Source organism: Heterodontus francisci, chromosome 37 (assembly GCF_036365525.1).
Source record: "Heterodontus francisci isolate sHetFra1 chromosome 37, sHetFra1.hap1, whole genome shotgun sequence".
NCBI classification, from domain to species: domain Eukaryota; kingdom Metazoa; phylum Chordata; class Chondrichthyes; order Heterodontiformes; family Heterodontidae; genus Heterodontus; species Heterodontus francisci.
Window position 1 is genome coordinate 22210865 of NC_090407.1, and position 14972 is coordinate 22225836.

At 43.6% G+C, this 14972-nt stretch overlaps 1 protein-coding gene across 1 annotated transcript in view; it reads right to left on the reverse strand.

Annotated features, from left to right (window-relative positions):
• Window positions 1-14972, reverse strand: part of clcn6 (chloride channel 6) — a 61561-nt gene that overhangs the window by 42155 nt on the left and 4434 nt on the right. Inside the window, 3 exon segments of the mRNA XM_068017275.1 lie at window positions 2851-2917; window positions 5713-5778; window positions 14898-14963. Coding sequence (XP_067873376.1) covers window positions 2851-2917; window positions 5713-5778; window positions 14898-14963 — 199 coding nt within the window.

Consider the following 14972-nt stretch of genomic DNA (forward strand, 5'->3'; position numbering starts at 1 on the left):
GGAAAACAATCCTAGCCGATCCAATCTTTCCTCATAGCTCCAACTTTTAAGCTCTGGCAACATTCCTGTAAATCTCCTGCATACTGTCTCCACAGCAATTATGTCCTTCCTATAATGTGGTGACCAGAACTGTACATAATACTCAAGCTGTGGTCTAACAAGCATTTGTTACAGTTCCAGCATTACATCCCTGCTTTTGTAACCCATACCTCGGCCAATAAAGGAAAGCATTCCATATGCTTTCTTCATCACTCTATCTACCTATCCTGCTACCTTCAGGAACTTGTGGACATGCACTCCAAGGTCTCTCACTTCTTCTACTCCTCAATATCCTCCCATTTATTGTGTATACCCTCGCTTTGTTTGCCCTCCCCAAATGCATTACCTCACACATCTCTGGATTGAATTCCATTTGCCACTTTTCCACCTACTCAATCAAACCATTGATATTCTGAAGTCTACAGCTATCCTCTTCACTATCAACTACACGGCCAATTTTGGTGTCATCAGCAAATTTCCCAATCATGCCTCCCACATTTAAGTCCAAATCATTAATATATACCACAAACAGCAAGGGACCCAACACTGAGCCCTGTGGAATGCCACTGGAAACCACTTTTCATCTGCAAAAACATCTGTCGATTACTACCTTTTCTTTCTTCTCACTGAGCTAATTTTGGATCCAACCTACCACATTCCCCTGTATCCCATGGGCTTTCATTTTCAGTTTCCGCATGTATGTTGACGACACCCAGTTCTACTTCACCAATACCTCTCTTGACCCTCCACTGTCTCCAAGTTATTCGACTGCTTGTTCGACATCCAGCACTGGACGAGCAGAAATGTCCTCAAATATAGGGAAAGGCAAAGCCATTGTTTTCGATCCCCACGACAAACTCCATTCCCTAGCCATCAACTCCATCCCTCTCCCTGGACTCTGTCTGAGGCTGAACCAGACTATTCGCAACCATGGTCATACTTAACCCTGAGATGAGCTTCCAACCACATATCCACGCCATCACTAAGACTGGCTATTTCCACCTCGAACATCACCTGACTCCGACCCACCTCAATCCATCTGCTTCTAAAACCCTTATCCATGTCTCTGTTACACAAAAACACAAGAAATAGGAGCGAGATTAGACCATACGGCCCGCTGAGCCTGCACCGCCATTCAATACGATCATGGCTGATCTTCTGCCTCAACGCCACTTTCTTACCCACTCTCCATATCCCTAGATTGTCTGAGACCAAAAATCTGTCTAACCCAGACTTAAATGTATTCAACAATGGATCAACCACAACCCTCTGGGGTAGAGAATTCCAAAGATTCACAACCCTTTGAGGGAAGTCATTTCTCCTCATCTCAGTCCTAAATGATTGGCCCCTTATCCTGAGACTGTGCCTCCATGTTTTAGATTCCCCGAACAGCATAAATAATCTCTCAGTGTCTACCCTATTCAGCCCCTTAAGAATCTTGTATGTTTCAATGAGATCACCTCTCATTCTTCTAAACTCCAGAGAGTATAGGCCCCAAGAGTATTGGCCTCCCATCACAGGACAACCCCCTCATTCCAAAGACTAATTTAGTGAACCTTCACTGTACCACCTCCAAATGCAAATATATCCTTCTTAAATGTACAGACCAAAACTGCACACAATACTCCAGATGTGGTCTCACCAAAATCCTGTATAACAGTAGCAAGACTTCTTTATTCCTGTACTCCAATCCTCTTGCAATAAAGGCCAACATGCCACTTGCCTTCCTAATTGCTTGCTGACTATTCTAACACACTTCTAGCCGGCTTCCCACATTCTACCCTCTGTAAACTTGAGGTCATCCAAAACTCTGCTGTCTGTGTCCTAACTCATACCAAATCCCATTCACCCAACACCCCTGTGCTCGCTGGCCAACAGTAGCTCAGAGTTAAGCGACACCTCGATTTTAAAATAATCACACTTGTTTTCAAATCCCTCCATGGGCTCATCCCACCACAAGCCTCAGATATCTGCACTCCTCTAATTCTGGTCTCTTGAGCAACCCCGATTTTAATCGCTCCAGCACCAGCAGCCAAGCCTTCAGCTGCCTGCGCTCTAAGCTCTGGAATGCCCTCCATTCACCTCTCAACCTCACTTTCTTCCTTAAGATACTCCTTAAAGCCTACCTTTTGATCAAGCTTTTGGTTCGCTGACCTAATATCCCTTTGCATGGCTTGGTGGCCTATTTTGTTTTATAATGCCCGTGAAGCACTTTGGAACATTTTATTACATTAAAGGTGCTATACAGATACAGGCTGATGTTGTTATTGTGCTATTCATGACTCCAGCCACTGCAGAGTTTTCTACTGATCGCCACTGACCTCAATTTTACCAGGGGTCCTTGGTGTCACACTCAGTAAAATGCTGCCTCAATGTCAAGGACATTAACTCTCAACTCCAGCTCATGTTTGGACCAAGACTGCAATGAGATCTGGAGCCGAGCGGTGCTGGTGGAACCCAAACACAGCATCAGTGAGCAGGTTATTTGTGAGTAAGTGAAGCTTGATAGCACTGTCAACAACCCCTTTCCCTCACTTTGCTGCTTGATGATTGAGAGTAGGGTGATGGGGCTAAAATGGATTTGTCCTGCTTTTCATGGAGAGGATATACGTGACCAATTTTCAACATTGTCAGTTAGATGCCAGTGTTATAACCGCACTGGAACAGCTTGGATAGAAGTGCAACTAGTTCTGGATTAGATTCTAGCCTGTAACTTCCTCCCAACTATAAACCAATCTATATTCATTCACTCACTCACTCCCTCACAGAGTCATCTTCCAAGTTTTGATATTACTGCAAGTGAAAGGATACATTTCCCAATGATTTGGAACTTGAGGTCTGAGAAGAGATGAACAAAATAATCGATGAAGAGCCCAACCTGAAACAAAGCAGAGTGAAATAATCATTCAACAACTGTTGGTGAAACCCATTCACCGCAAGCAGTGACTGGCAGTTTATCTGTTTCCAAATACCCCTCAGTGCTTGTCCCTTCAACAGCAAAGTTGTGTCAGCTTGGCTCAGTTTATAGCATTCCTGCAAGGGTCAGAAGACCAAGGGCTCAAGCTCCACTACAATACTTAAGCACATAATCTAGACTAACATTCTACTGCAGTTCCAAGCCAAAGCTGCATGGTTGGAGGTGCTTACTTTCAGTTGAGGGATCAAACTCTTCAAGTAAATATTGAAAACCCCAGGCAGTCCTCCCTCAACCCAACACCACCAAGAACAGTAAAACAAAAGCAAAATACCGCAGATGCTGGAAAACTGAAATAGAACAGATTAGTTGATCATTTAACTCATTACTGTTTATGGCATCTTGCTGTGTGTTGTCACACTTGTATGTGAAGCATTTTCAGAGGTTTCCCAACATTTGAGAGGCATAAGGTGCTATATAAATAAACATTTTTGCCTGGATCATGTGACACACCTGCAAGCCAGCCACATTACCCTGAGTGTCTCAGAGGATCAGGCAGCAAGTGCAGAATGTGGAGATCGCGCTATCCCACAGCCACGCTGGCGAGGAGCCTCTTTATGGTCAATACAAAGCTACCCTCATACGTGGAGAGATCCACTTTAAATCCAAATATAAACACAGAGCTTTTCAGTGGGAATACATTTAAATATCAGGACTCAGGGAACATGTCAGATCTGTCTCTTAATCTGTCAGGAAAATGACCAAACTGGTTCTGTGAGTGAACAGCAACACAAGTTTAATATTCAACATGTAACATTAACCGCTAGCTGTGGAAGGTAACCGGGGAGTAAGACCTACTGTCAGATACTCTTAGATGGACACTGTCCAAATGGAAATGTTAGCAACTGGATTAACAGCACATCCAGACTTACATATTTTTTTTACACAGAGGGTGGTGAGTGCCTGGAACTTGCTGCCAGGGGAGGTGGTGGAAGCAGATACGATAGCGACGTTTAAGAGACATCTTGACAAATACATGAATAGGAAGGGAATAGAGGGATATGGGCCCCGGAAGTGCAGAAGGTGTTAGTTTAGGCAGGCATCAAGATCGGCGCAGGCTTGGAGGGCCGAATGGCCTGTTCCTGTGCTGTACTGTTCTTTGTTCTTCCAGCATTTGGTCGGCAGCCCTGCAGATTACGGCACTAGAGGTGCATATCCAGACTCCTTTTGAATGAGTTGAGAGTTTCTGCCTCAACCCTGTCCTTTCAGGCAGTGTGTTCCAGACCCCCACCACTCACTGGGTGAAAAGGTTTTTCCTCATCTCCCCTCGAATCTTTCTACCAATCACTTTAAATCTGTGCCCCCTTGTCACTGACCTATCTGCTAAGGTGAATAGGCCCTTCACCTCCACTCCATCCAGGTCCCTCAAAATTTTTCACATTTCAATCACATCTCCCCTCAGCCTTCACTGTTCCAAGAAGAACAACCCCAGCCTATCCAATCTTTCCTCATAGCTGCATTTTTCAGGTCCTGGCAACATCCTCGTAAATCTCCTCTGTACCCTCTCTGGTACAATTACATCCTTTCTGTAATGAGGTGACCAGAACTGCACACAGTACTCAAGTTGTGGCCTAACCAATGAGTTATACATTTCCAGCATAACCTCCCTACTCTTATATTCTATACCTCGAGTAATAAAGGAAAGGATTCCATATGCCTTCTGAACCACCTTATCGACCTGTCCTGCTATCTTCAGAGATCTGTGGACATTCACTCCAAGGTCCCTCACTTCCTCTTCACTTTCAGTATTTTCCCATTAATCGTGTATTCTTTTCTCTTGTTTGACCTCCCCAAATGCATCACCTCACACTTCTCAAAGTTGAATTCCATTTGCCACTTTTCTGCCCATCTGACCAGACCATCAATATCTTCCTGTAGCCTACAGCTATCCTCCTCGCTACATACCACATGGCCAATCTTTGTGTTCTCCACAAACCTCTTAATCATGTCCCCTACATTTACGTCCAAATCGTTTATACCACAAAAAGCAGGGGACCCAATACTGAGCCCTGCGGAAACAGCCCTCCAGTCGCAAAAACATCCGTCAACAATTACCCTTTGTTTCCTGCCACTGAACCAATTTTGTATCCACCTTGCTGCATTTCCCTAGATCCCATGGGATTTTTTTTTTTTTTTTAACTAGTCTGCCATGTGGGACCATGCTGTTGGAGGAGTGCAAAGATTTCCGAGGGTTGTTGAACTGAGGTGGTTGCAGAAATAGGCCATGGAAGGATTTGAAAATTCAAAACAAACGTACAGACAACAAACGAACAACCAACAATCTGGAGAAACGATAAGTGATGAATGATATGAAATATACAAGAATCCTGCATTCCCAGAGAGGAACCAGTCCCCAGACTGGGGGAACGAATCACCCCAGGCCAACATGGGTCATATCTGCCCAGAACATTCACAGCTGTGAAGTACATAGTGTGGAAGGATGAGGCTAATGACTGTGCTCATTATCCAGGGTTAGCAGCCGAGTGCCCGCTCACTGTCTGCCCCATGCCACAGCAACATCATTCACCACTTGATACCAGGAGTGTCAAAATCAGGTTGGCCAACACTGAGACGGTGAGGCACTCTATTCATCAGATACACTGACCTCCCAGGAGCAGCGATTCAAACTGCCAGTAACTGGCTTGCTCATATCTTATATTAATCACATATTTGGACAGTGTGACCAAGAATTCACTCACCAAACCAGTGCAGGCACCTATGCAAAATACTAGGATCCATTTCACCACCTCGTATCTCCTGACTCTCTGTTTAAATGAAACAAAGTTATTCACAGCAGCCGCACACAGTGATCAAAACAAACTGAAAGCAGAGTTAACGGCAGAGGGGTGGGGTTGTGACAAAAATGAAGAATTTTACTTTGAAAGCAAGAACAGAAAATGCTCAAGACACCCAGCAAGTCAGTCAACATCTGCGGAGGGAGAAACAGTTAATGTTTCAGGTGTTCATCAAGGGCTTTGTACCTGAAATGTTAATCTGTCTCTCCTCTCCAGATGCTGACTAACCCGTTGAGTATTTCCAACATTGCTTGTTTTTGCTTTGAATTAAATATTGCCAAGCTAAATAAACCAATCATAATACTAAAGGGGTGATGTCAGGAAGCACTTCTTCACAAAGAGTAGTGGAAATCTGCAACTCTCTTTCCCAAAGAGCTGTTAAGACGAAGGGGTCAATGGAAAATTTCAAAATTGAGATTGATAATACTCTTGGCTGACAAAAATCTAAGAGTTAAGGAACAAAAGCAGGTAAATGGAGTTACAATACAGATCAGCCATGATCTAACAGAATGGTAGAACAGGCTCGGGGTGTGGGGGGGTGCGTGGGTGAGGGGGTGCGGGGATGGCCTCCTTCTGTTTCTCGTTTATAAATATTCCTTTAGCACATCTGACTGGATGCACCCTGGGAAATTAGATGCCCTACATGTTCACTCAGACTGTACACTCAAAATGCAGGTCACAGATTTGGGCAAAAATATCAGCTCAAGCTTTTGGGGAAATGAGGCCTCCAAATTAAAAACTTGAAGGCATTAAAAGGTACAAAAGACCATATCATGTATAAAGTTAACCATGTTACTGTAAAATGTAATTTTTCGATTTTAAGTTTCTTTAAACCCTTATCTCAGATAGTAGAAACTCCAGTTACTGAGAAAAAAATGTTACATCAACTTTTCAGAGGAACGATTTGTGGAGAAAAAGTACAGTAACACCAGTGTCCAATTCCTGCAATTACAGGGTGCACAAAAACAAGCATCGTAACCTCAGGATGTCCGAAAGTGTTTCACAGCCAATGAAGAAACTTTGCTGTTCAGTCACTATTGTAATATAGGGAAATACAACATCAATTTTCACCCATCAAGATCCCACAAACATCAATAAGACAGGTGACCAACTAATTTTTTTTGTGCCTTTGGTTTAGGAGTAAAGGTTTACGAGGACATAGGGAGAGCTCCCCAGCTCTTATCTGAATAATGAAACTGGATTAGCTGTCTGCCTCAGGGGACAAAGGAGTCTTGGTTTACTGAGATGAGGAGAAATGACTTCACTCAAAGGGTTGTGAATTTTTGAAATTCTCTCCCCCAGAGGGTTATGGATGCTCCATTGTTGAATACATTTAAGGTTGGGATAGACAGATTTTTGGTCTCTCAGGGAATCAAGGGGTATGGCGAGCGGGCGGGAAAGTGGAGTTGAATCCTAAGATCAGCCATGATCGTTTTTGAATGGTGGTGCAAGCTCGATGGGCAATATGGTCGACTCCTGCTCCTATTTCTTGTGTTCTTGTGGTTTAACATGTCATCCAAATAACACCACCTGCAACACTCCCGTGTTACCAAAGTGTCAGCCTAGATGCTATGCTCAAGTTTGTGGAGTGGGGCTTGAAAGCATGACTTTCTCAATCAGTTGCAAGAATGCATCCACTGAGCCAAGACTAGCACTGTTTATAGAGGTGGTTTCCATTCTAATTGGGGGTACAGGAATTTATAATGGGAAAATGATGACCTGGATTTTGCAGCAGGGTTGGGGGTGGGAGGCTGGTTGACAACAAACTGTCAGCATTATCCCTCTGAAACTGACTGCAACTTCAGGATATCAGGCATGTGTTGATGAGCACGGAAATCCTGAAACTGTGGTTTGTCAGTTAGGGCTCCAACACAGGCTGTACTGTTGGCCACCCTCCAGAGCCAGCAATCATGAAATCGGCAAGAACTTCAACTTTTCCACTCCCACATCGTTGAGAAACCCCATAGAAAGATATATTTTGTTCAATCAGGAGTAATTGAGGAGCAGAACTGACCCGAATGAAATAATTTTATATTCCTGAAGTGCTGTTAAATGATTAATTAGTGGATTTAAGCTAAATTTGAATACTATTTTTAAAAACTTTTTTCAGAATAGTGGCAATAACAGAAATGTGGCTTAAAAATGGTGAGGACGGAGCGCTTAACATTCAAGGATATAAAATGTTCAGAAAGGGAAGGAAAAAAGGGAGGTGGGGTGACAGTACTGATTAGGGAAGACATGGTAGTGTTGGAAAGAGAGGATGTCCTTCAGGGTGGGAAGGCCAGAATCCATTTAGAGTTGGGAAGCAAGAAAGGGTATGATCACAGAGGGTATTCTACAGGCCTCCAAACAGAGAGAGATAGAAGAGCAAATCTGTCCGGAAATCACAAAGATGTGCAAGAACTATGGAGTGGTGATACTGGGGGACTTTAATTACCCAAACATCGATTGGGATGTTAGAGTAAAGGGAAAGGAGGGGGAAGAATTTCTGAAATGTATTCAGGAGAACTTTCTTGACCAGTATGTTCTCAATCCAACTAGGAAGGAGACATTGCTGGATCTGGTGCTGGGTAACAAGGCGGGCCACGTGGCTGTGGGGGAGCACTTGGGTAAGAGTAATCATCGTATTATAAGGTTTAGATTAGTAATGGAGAAAAGCAAGGAACAATCTAACGTATAACTTCTGAATTGGAAAAAGGCTAACTTCAATAGGATGAGAGGGAATCTAGCCAGGGTAGAATCGAACCAAAGATTGAAAGAAAAAAAATATAAACACAACAATGGGTGATCTTTAAGGAAGAGTTGTTTCAGGTACACACTAAGTATATTCCAAAAATGGGGAAAGGCAAAAGAACCAAAGTCAAGATTCCTTGAATGATAAGCAAGATAGAGAATATGAGGAAACAATAAAAAAAGGGTGTATGATGCATGTCGGGTGAATTCTTCAAGCAAAATCCAGGCAAAATACAATATGCTGAGAGGGGAAGCGAAGAGGAAAATAAGACTGGCAAAGAGAGAATCTGAGAATAGAATGGCAGTGAACATAAAAGGTAACCTAGAAATCTTTTACCGATATGTAAACAGTGAGCGGGTAGAAAGAGGCAGGGTGGGGCCTATTAGGGACAAAGAGGGTGATATATGCATAGAGGTGCAGGGCAAGCCTAGAATACTTAATGAGTACTTTGTATCGGTGTTAACCAAGAGGATGCTGACAAAATATGGATAAAACCAAAGATGGTAGAGGTAATGGATGGGGTGAAAAACTGATAGACAGGATGTACTGGGAAGGCTGGTTATGCTTAGAGTGGATGTCACCTGGTCTGGATGGCTTGCATACCAGGTTGCTCAGGGAAGTGGGGGTGGAAATAGTAGAGGGACTTGCCAGAATCTTCCAATCTTCCTTGATATATGAGAGGTGCCAGAGGATTGGATAATTGAAATTGTGATACCCTTATTCAAGAAAGGGTATAACGACATTCCTAGTAACTACAGGCCAGTTTAACGTCAATAGTGGATAAGGTTTTAGAAACAATAATCAGGGGAAAAAATGATTAACAGTTGACTAATCGAACAGAACTTTTTGATGAAGTAACAGAGAATGTTGATGAAGAGAATGCAATGGATATTGTCGATATGGATTTTAAGAAAGTGTTTGACAAAGTACCACATAAAAGGCTGGTTGACAAAATTGAGGCTCAGTGTCAGCTTGGATAAAAAAAAATTCAGCTTAACGACAGAATTTGTGGTAAATGGTTGTTTTTCAGTCTGAAGGACATTGATATAGATAAATGACTTGGATATTGGAAGAGTAAAATTCCAAAATTTGGAAAGACCATGTGAAGGCTGAGAGGGAACCCTAGATCCCTTTCTCACCTAGTCATAACACTCTGGATAGGCCACAACTACAGTATTGTGTCCAGTTCTGTGTCACCACATTTTAGGAAGGATGTGAGGGTCCTTGACCGGGTGCAGAGCAGATTTACCAGAATGGTTCCAGGGCGAAGGAACTTGAGCTATAAGGTTAGTTTGGAGAAGCTGGAGCTGTTCTCCTTGGAACAAAGGAGGACGAGGGGTGATCTGATAGAGGCATACAAGATTAAGACAAGATTAGATAAGGTAGACAAAGAAAAGCTGTTCCCAAGGACTAGGGGACAGAGATTTAAGATTTTGGGCAAGAAATACAGGGGGAATGTGCAGAAGAACTTTTTTACACAATGAGCGGCAATGACCGGGAACACACTGCCTATGAGGGTGCTGGAAACGGAGATGATGGATGATTTCAAAAGAAAATTAGATAGTTGATAAAAAGCAAGAAAATAGAATGAGAGTATACTTGCCAGGAATATAAAAACAAATTGTGAGCTTTTACTAGTATATAAAAAGGAGAGTAGCTAAAGGAAACATTGGACCCTTAGAGGCAGAGACAGGAGAAATTATCATGGGGAACGATGAAATGGCAAAGGCTCTGAACAAATATTTTGTGTCCGTCTTCACAGTCGAAGACACAAATTACATAACCAGATATAGAGGGTAACCAAGGGGCTAATAAAAGTGAGGAACGTAAGGCAATTAATATCAGCAGAGAAGTAGTTTTGAAGAAACTTGAGGGACTAAAATCCGACAAATCCCCAGGACCTTTTTTTTTTATTCATTCATGGGATGTGGGCGTCACTGGCCAGGCCAGCATTTATTGCCTATCCCTACTTGCCCTTGAGAAGGTGGTGGTAAGTTGCCTTCTTGAACTGCTGCAGTCCATGTGGGGTAGGTACACCCACAGTGCTGTTAAGAGAGTTCCAGGATTTTGACCCAGCGACAGTGAAGGAACAGCAATATAGTTCCAAGTCAGGATGGTGTGTGGCTTGGAGTGGAACTTGCAGGTGGTGGTGTTCCCATGCATTTGCTGCCCTTGTCCTTCTAGGTGGTAGAGGTCACGGGTTTGGGAGGTGCTGTCTAAGGAGTCTTGGTGCGTTGCTGTAGTGCATCTTGTAGATGGTACACACTGCTGCCACTTTGCGTCAGTGGTGGAGGGAGTGAATGTTTGTGAATGGGGTGCCAATCAAGCGGGCTGCTTTGTCCTGGATGGTGTTGAGCTTCTTGGGTGTTGTTGGAGCTGCACCCATCCAGGCAAGTGGAGAGTATTCCATCACACTCCTCACTGTGCCTTGTAGCTGGTGGACAGGCTTTGGGGAGTCAGGAGGTGAATTACTCGCCACAGGATTCCTAGCTTCTGACCTGCCCTTGTAGCCACGGTATTTATATGGCTACTGCAGTTCAGTTTCTGGTCAATGGTAGCCCCTAGGATGTTGACAGTGGGGGATTCAGCAATAGTAATGCCATTGAATGTCAAGGGGAGATGGTTAGATTCTCTCTTGTTGGAGATGGTCATTGCCTGGCACTTGTGTGGTGCGCATGTTACCTGCCACTTATCAGCCCAAGCCTGAATATTGTCCAAGTCTTGCTGCATTTCTACACGGACTGCTTCAGTATCTGAGGAGCTGCGAATGGTGCTAAACATTGTACAATCATCAGCGAACATCCCCACTTCTGACCTTATGACTGAAGGAAGGTCATTGATGAAGCAGCTGAAGACGGTTGGGCACATGGACACTACCCTGGGGAACTCCTGCAGTGATGTCCTGGAGCTCAGTGATTGACCTCCAACAACCACAACCATCTTCCTTTGCGTTAGGTATGACTCCAACCAGTGAGAGTTTTCCCCGATTCCCATTGACTTCAGTTTTGCTAGGGCTCCTTAATGCCATACTCGGTCAAATGCTGCCTTGATGTCAAGGACAGTCACTCTCACCTCACCTCTTGAGTTCAGCTCTTTTGTCCATGTTTGAACCAAGACTGCAATGAGATCAGGAGCTGAGTGGCCCTGGCGGAACTAAAACTGAGTGTCACTGAGCAGCTTATTGCTAAGCAAGTGCCGCTTGATGGCACTGTTGATGACACCTTCCATCACTTTACTGATGATCGAGCAGGCTGATGGGGCGGTAATTGGCCAGGTTGGACTTGTCCTGCTTTTTGTGTACAAGACATGCCTGGGCAATTTTCCACATTGCAGAGTAGATGCCAGTGTTGTAGCTGTACTGGAACAGCTTGGCTAGGGGCGCGGCTAGTTCTGGAGCACAGGTCTTCAGTAGTATTGCCGGAATATTGTCAGGGCCCATAGCTTTTGCAGTATCCAGTGCCTTCAGTCGTTTCTTGATATCACGGGGAGTGAATCGAATTGGCTGAAGTCTGGCATCTGTAATGCTGGGGACTTCAGGAGGAGGCCGAGATGGATCATCAACTCGGCACTTCTGGCTGAAGATTGTTGCAAATGCTTCAGCCTTATCTTTCGCACTGATGTGCTGGGCTCCCGCATCATTGAGGATGGGGATATTTGTGGAGCCACCTCCTCCAGTTAGTTGGGTAATTGTCCACCACTATTCATGGCTGGATGTGGCAGGACTGCAGAGCTTAGATCTGATCTATTGTTTATGGGATGGCTTAGCTCTGTCTATCGCATGCTGCTTCCGCTGTTTGGCACGCAGATAGTCTTCTGTTGAAGCTTCACCAGGTTGACGCCTCATTTTGAGGTATGCCTGGTGCTGCTCCTGGCATGCCCTGCTGCACTCTTCATTGAACCAGGGTTGGTCTCCTGGCTTGATGGTAATGGTAGAGTGGGGGATATGCCAGGCCATGAGGTTACATTGTGGTTGAGTATAATTCTGCTGCTGCTGATGGCCCACAGCACCTCATGGATGCCCAGTTTTGCATTGCTAGATCTGTTCAAAATCTATCCCATTTAGCACGGTGGTAGTGCCACACAACACGATGGAGGGTATCCTGATGGCCTATATGCATGGGTTCTAAAAGAAGTAGCTGCAGAGACAGTGGATGCTCTGGTTATGATTTCCAAAATTTCCTAGATTCTAGAACGGTTCCAGTGAATTGGAAGTTAACAATTGTAACATCACTATTCAAAAAAGGGAGACAGAAAACAGGGAACTACAGGCTAGTTAGGTTGATATCTGCTGGAATCTATTAAGGAAGCATTAACAATGCACTTAGAAAATCATAGTATGATCAGACAAAGTCAACATGGTTTTCGAAAGGGAAATTGTGTTTGACAAATTTATTAGAGTTTTTATAACTAGGAGCATAAATAAAGGGTAACTTGGATTTCCAAAAGGTATTTGATAATGTGCCACACAAAAAGTTAATGCCCAAGATAAGGCTCATGGAGTTGGGGGTAATATATTCGCATGGATTAGCATTGGTTAACGACAGGAGGCAAAAAACAGGGATAAACAGAGAACATTCAAGTTGGCAGGCTGTAACTAGTAGAGTACCACAAGGATCAGTGCTGGGGCCTCAGCTATTTACAATCTATATTAATAACTTGGATGAAAAGATTGAGAGTGATGTATCCAAATAAATTTGCTGATGACACAAAGCTAGGTGGGAATGTAAGATGTGAGGACACAGAGAAGCTGCAAAAAGATATAGACAGGCTATGCGAGTGGGCTACAAGGTAGCAGATGGAGTATAATGCAGAGAAATGAGGTTATTCACTTTTGGTAGTAGAATAGTAAAGCAGAATATTTTTTAAAAGCGTGAGCCTTCTAAATGTTGATATTCAGAGGTACTCGTACAAGGAACTCAGAAAGTTAGCATGCTGGTACAGCAAGCAATTAGGAAGGCAAATGACATGTTGGCCTTTATTGCAAGGGGACTGGATTACAAGAATAAGGAACAAGGAAGTCTTGCTGCAATTGTACAGGGCTTTGGTGAGATCACACCTGGAGCAGTGTGTGCAGTTTTGGTCTCCATATGTAAAGAAGGATATAATTGCCTTTGGGGCAGTTAGCGAAGGTTCACTAGATTGGTTCCTGGGGGGGAATGAGAGGGCTGTCCTATGATGAGAGGCTGAGTAAATTGGGCCTATACTCTATGAGAAGAATGAGAAGTGATCACATTGAAACATACAAGATTCTGAAGGGGCTTGACAGGGTGAACATTGAGAGGTTGTTTGGCCTGGCTGGGGAATCTAGAACACAGGGGCACAATCTCAGGATAAGGGGCTGATCATTTAGGACTGAGATGAGGAGAAATTTCTTCACTCAAAGAGTTGTGAATCTTTGGAATCCTTTACCCAAGAGGGTTGTGAATGCACGACCACTGATATATTTAAGGCTGAGATAAACATATTTTTGGTCTCTCAGAGAATCAAGGGGTACAGGGAGCAGACAGGAAGGTGCAGTTGAGGCAGAAGATCAGCCAAAATCTAACTGAATGGCGCAGCAGGCTCGAGGGGCCATATCATCTCCTCCTTCTATTTCTTATGCTCTCAGGCACTTGAGGGAAACAAATTTGCAGGACTATGGGGATAAAGTGAGAGAGTGGGACTGACTGGGTTATTCTACAGAGAGCCAGCATGAAATCAATGGGCCGAATGGCATTCTTCTGTGCCGTAATAACTCTGACTTTATATTTTAGCTTATACCTTTACCCCATGTGCATGACCCAATCTTCATTTGCTCTATGTAAAAAAAAAATGTAAGTGATTTTATTTTACTGCTTTACTGGTGTTTGTGAAAATTCTTTAATGTAATTGGTTGCTTGGACAGCTTGATGACATCACTCCAGATCCATACTGGGAAATCCCCAGTAAAGGCTGCAATCAGTTGCAGTACTACTGCACAGCAATAGAGGTGAAATTCTTGTCAAAGAGATCGCTAGTTTTCTGCAAGAATTACTTCAAGGTCAGTGGCGAGTGTCCTTGCTTCACCGCTGACCACAAATTGCAAGCCATCAGATATGGCAATTGTTCAATAAATTTGGTCGAGAGTTCTTGTTTGAAACAAGATTTCATGGAACGTTTGACTGCTTTCTGAAGACAGTACCTGTGGGGGCACAGGATAGATCCAATAGCCAAGAAAAATTTTAAAGAAAGGTTTTCTGTTCATCATTTTAGGCAGATTAACGAAACATAGACAAATATCAGAACCAGTGAAAGTGCTGTCAAGGCTGTGAGAATGCAAAATCTAAGATCAGGACAAGAAAGGGAGGAAGAGCATAACAGCAGTTTCTCAATGTACCTTGTTATCCAGTGTTTCCAGCACCTCCAGGTATGGCTCATTGATGCACTTATCATAATCCAAACTCTGACAAAA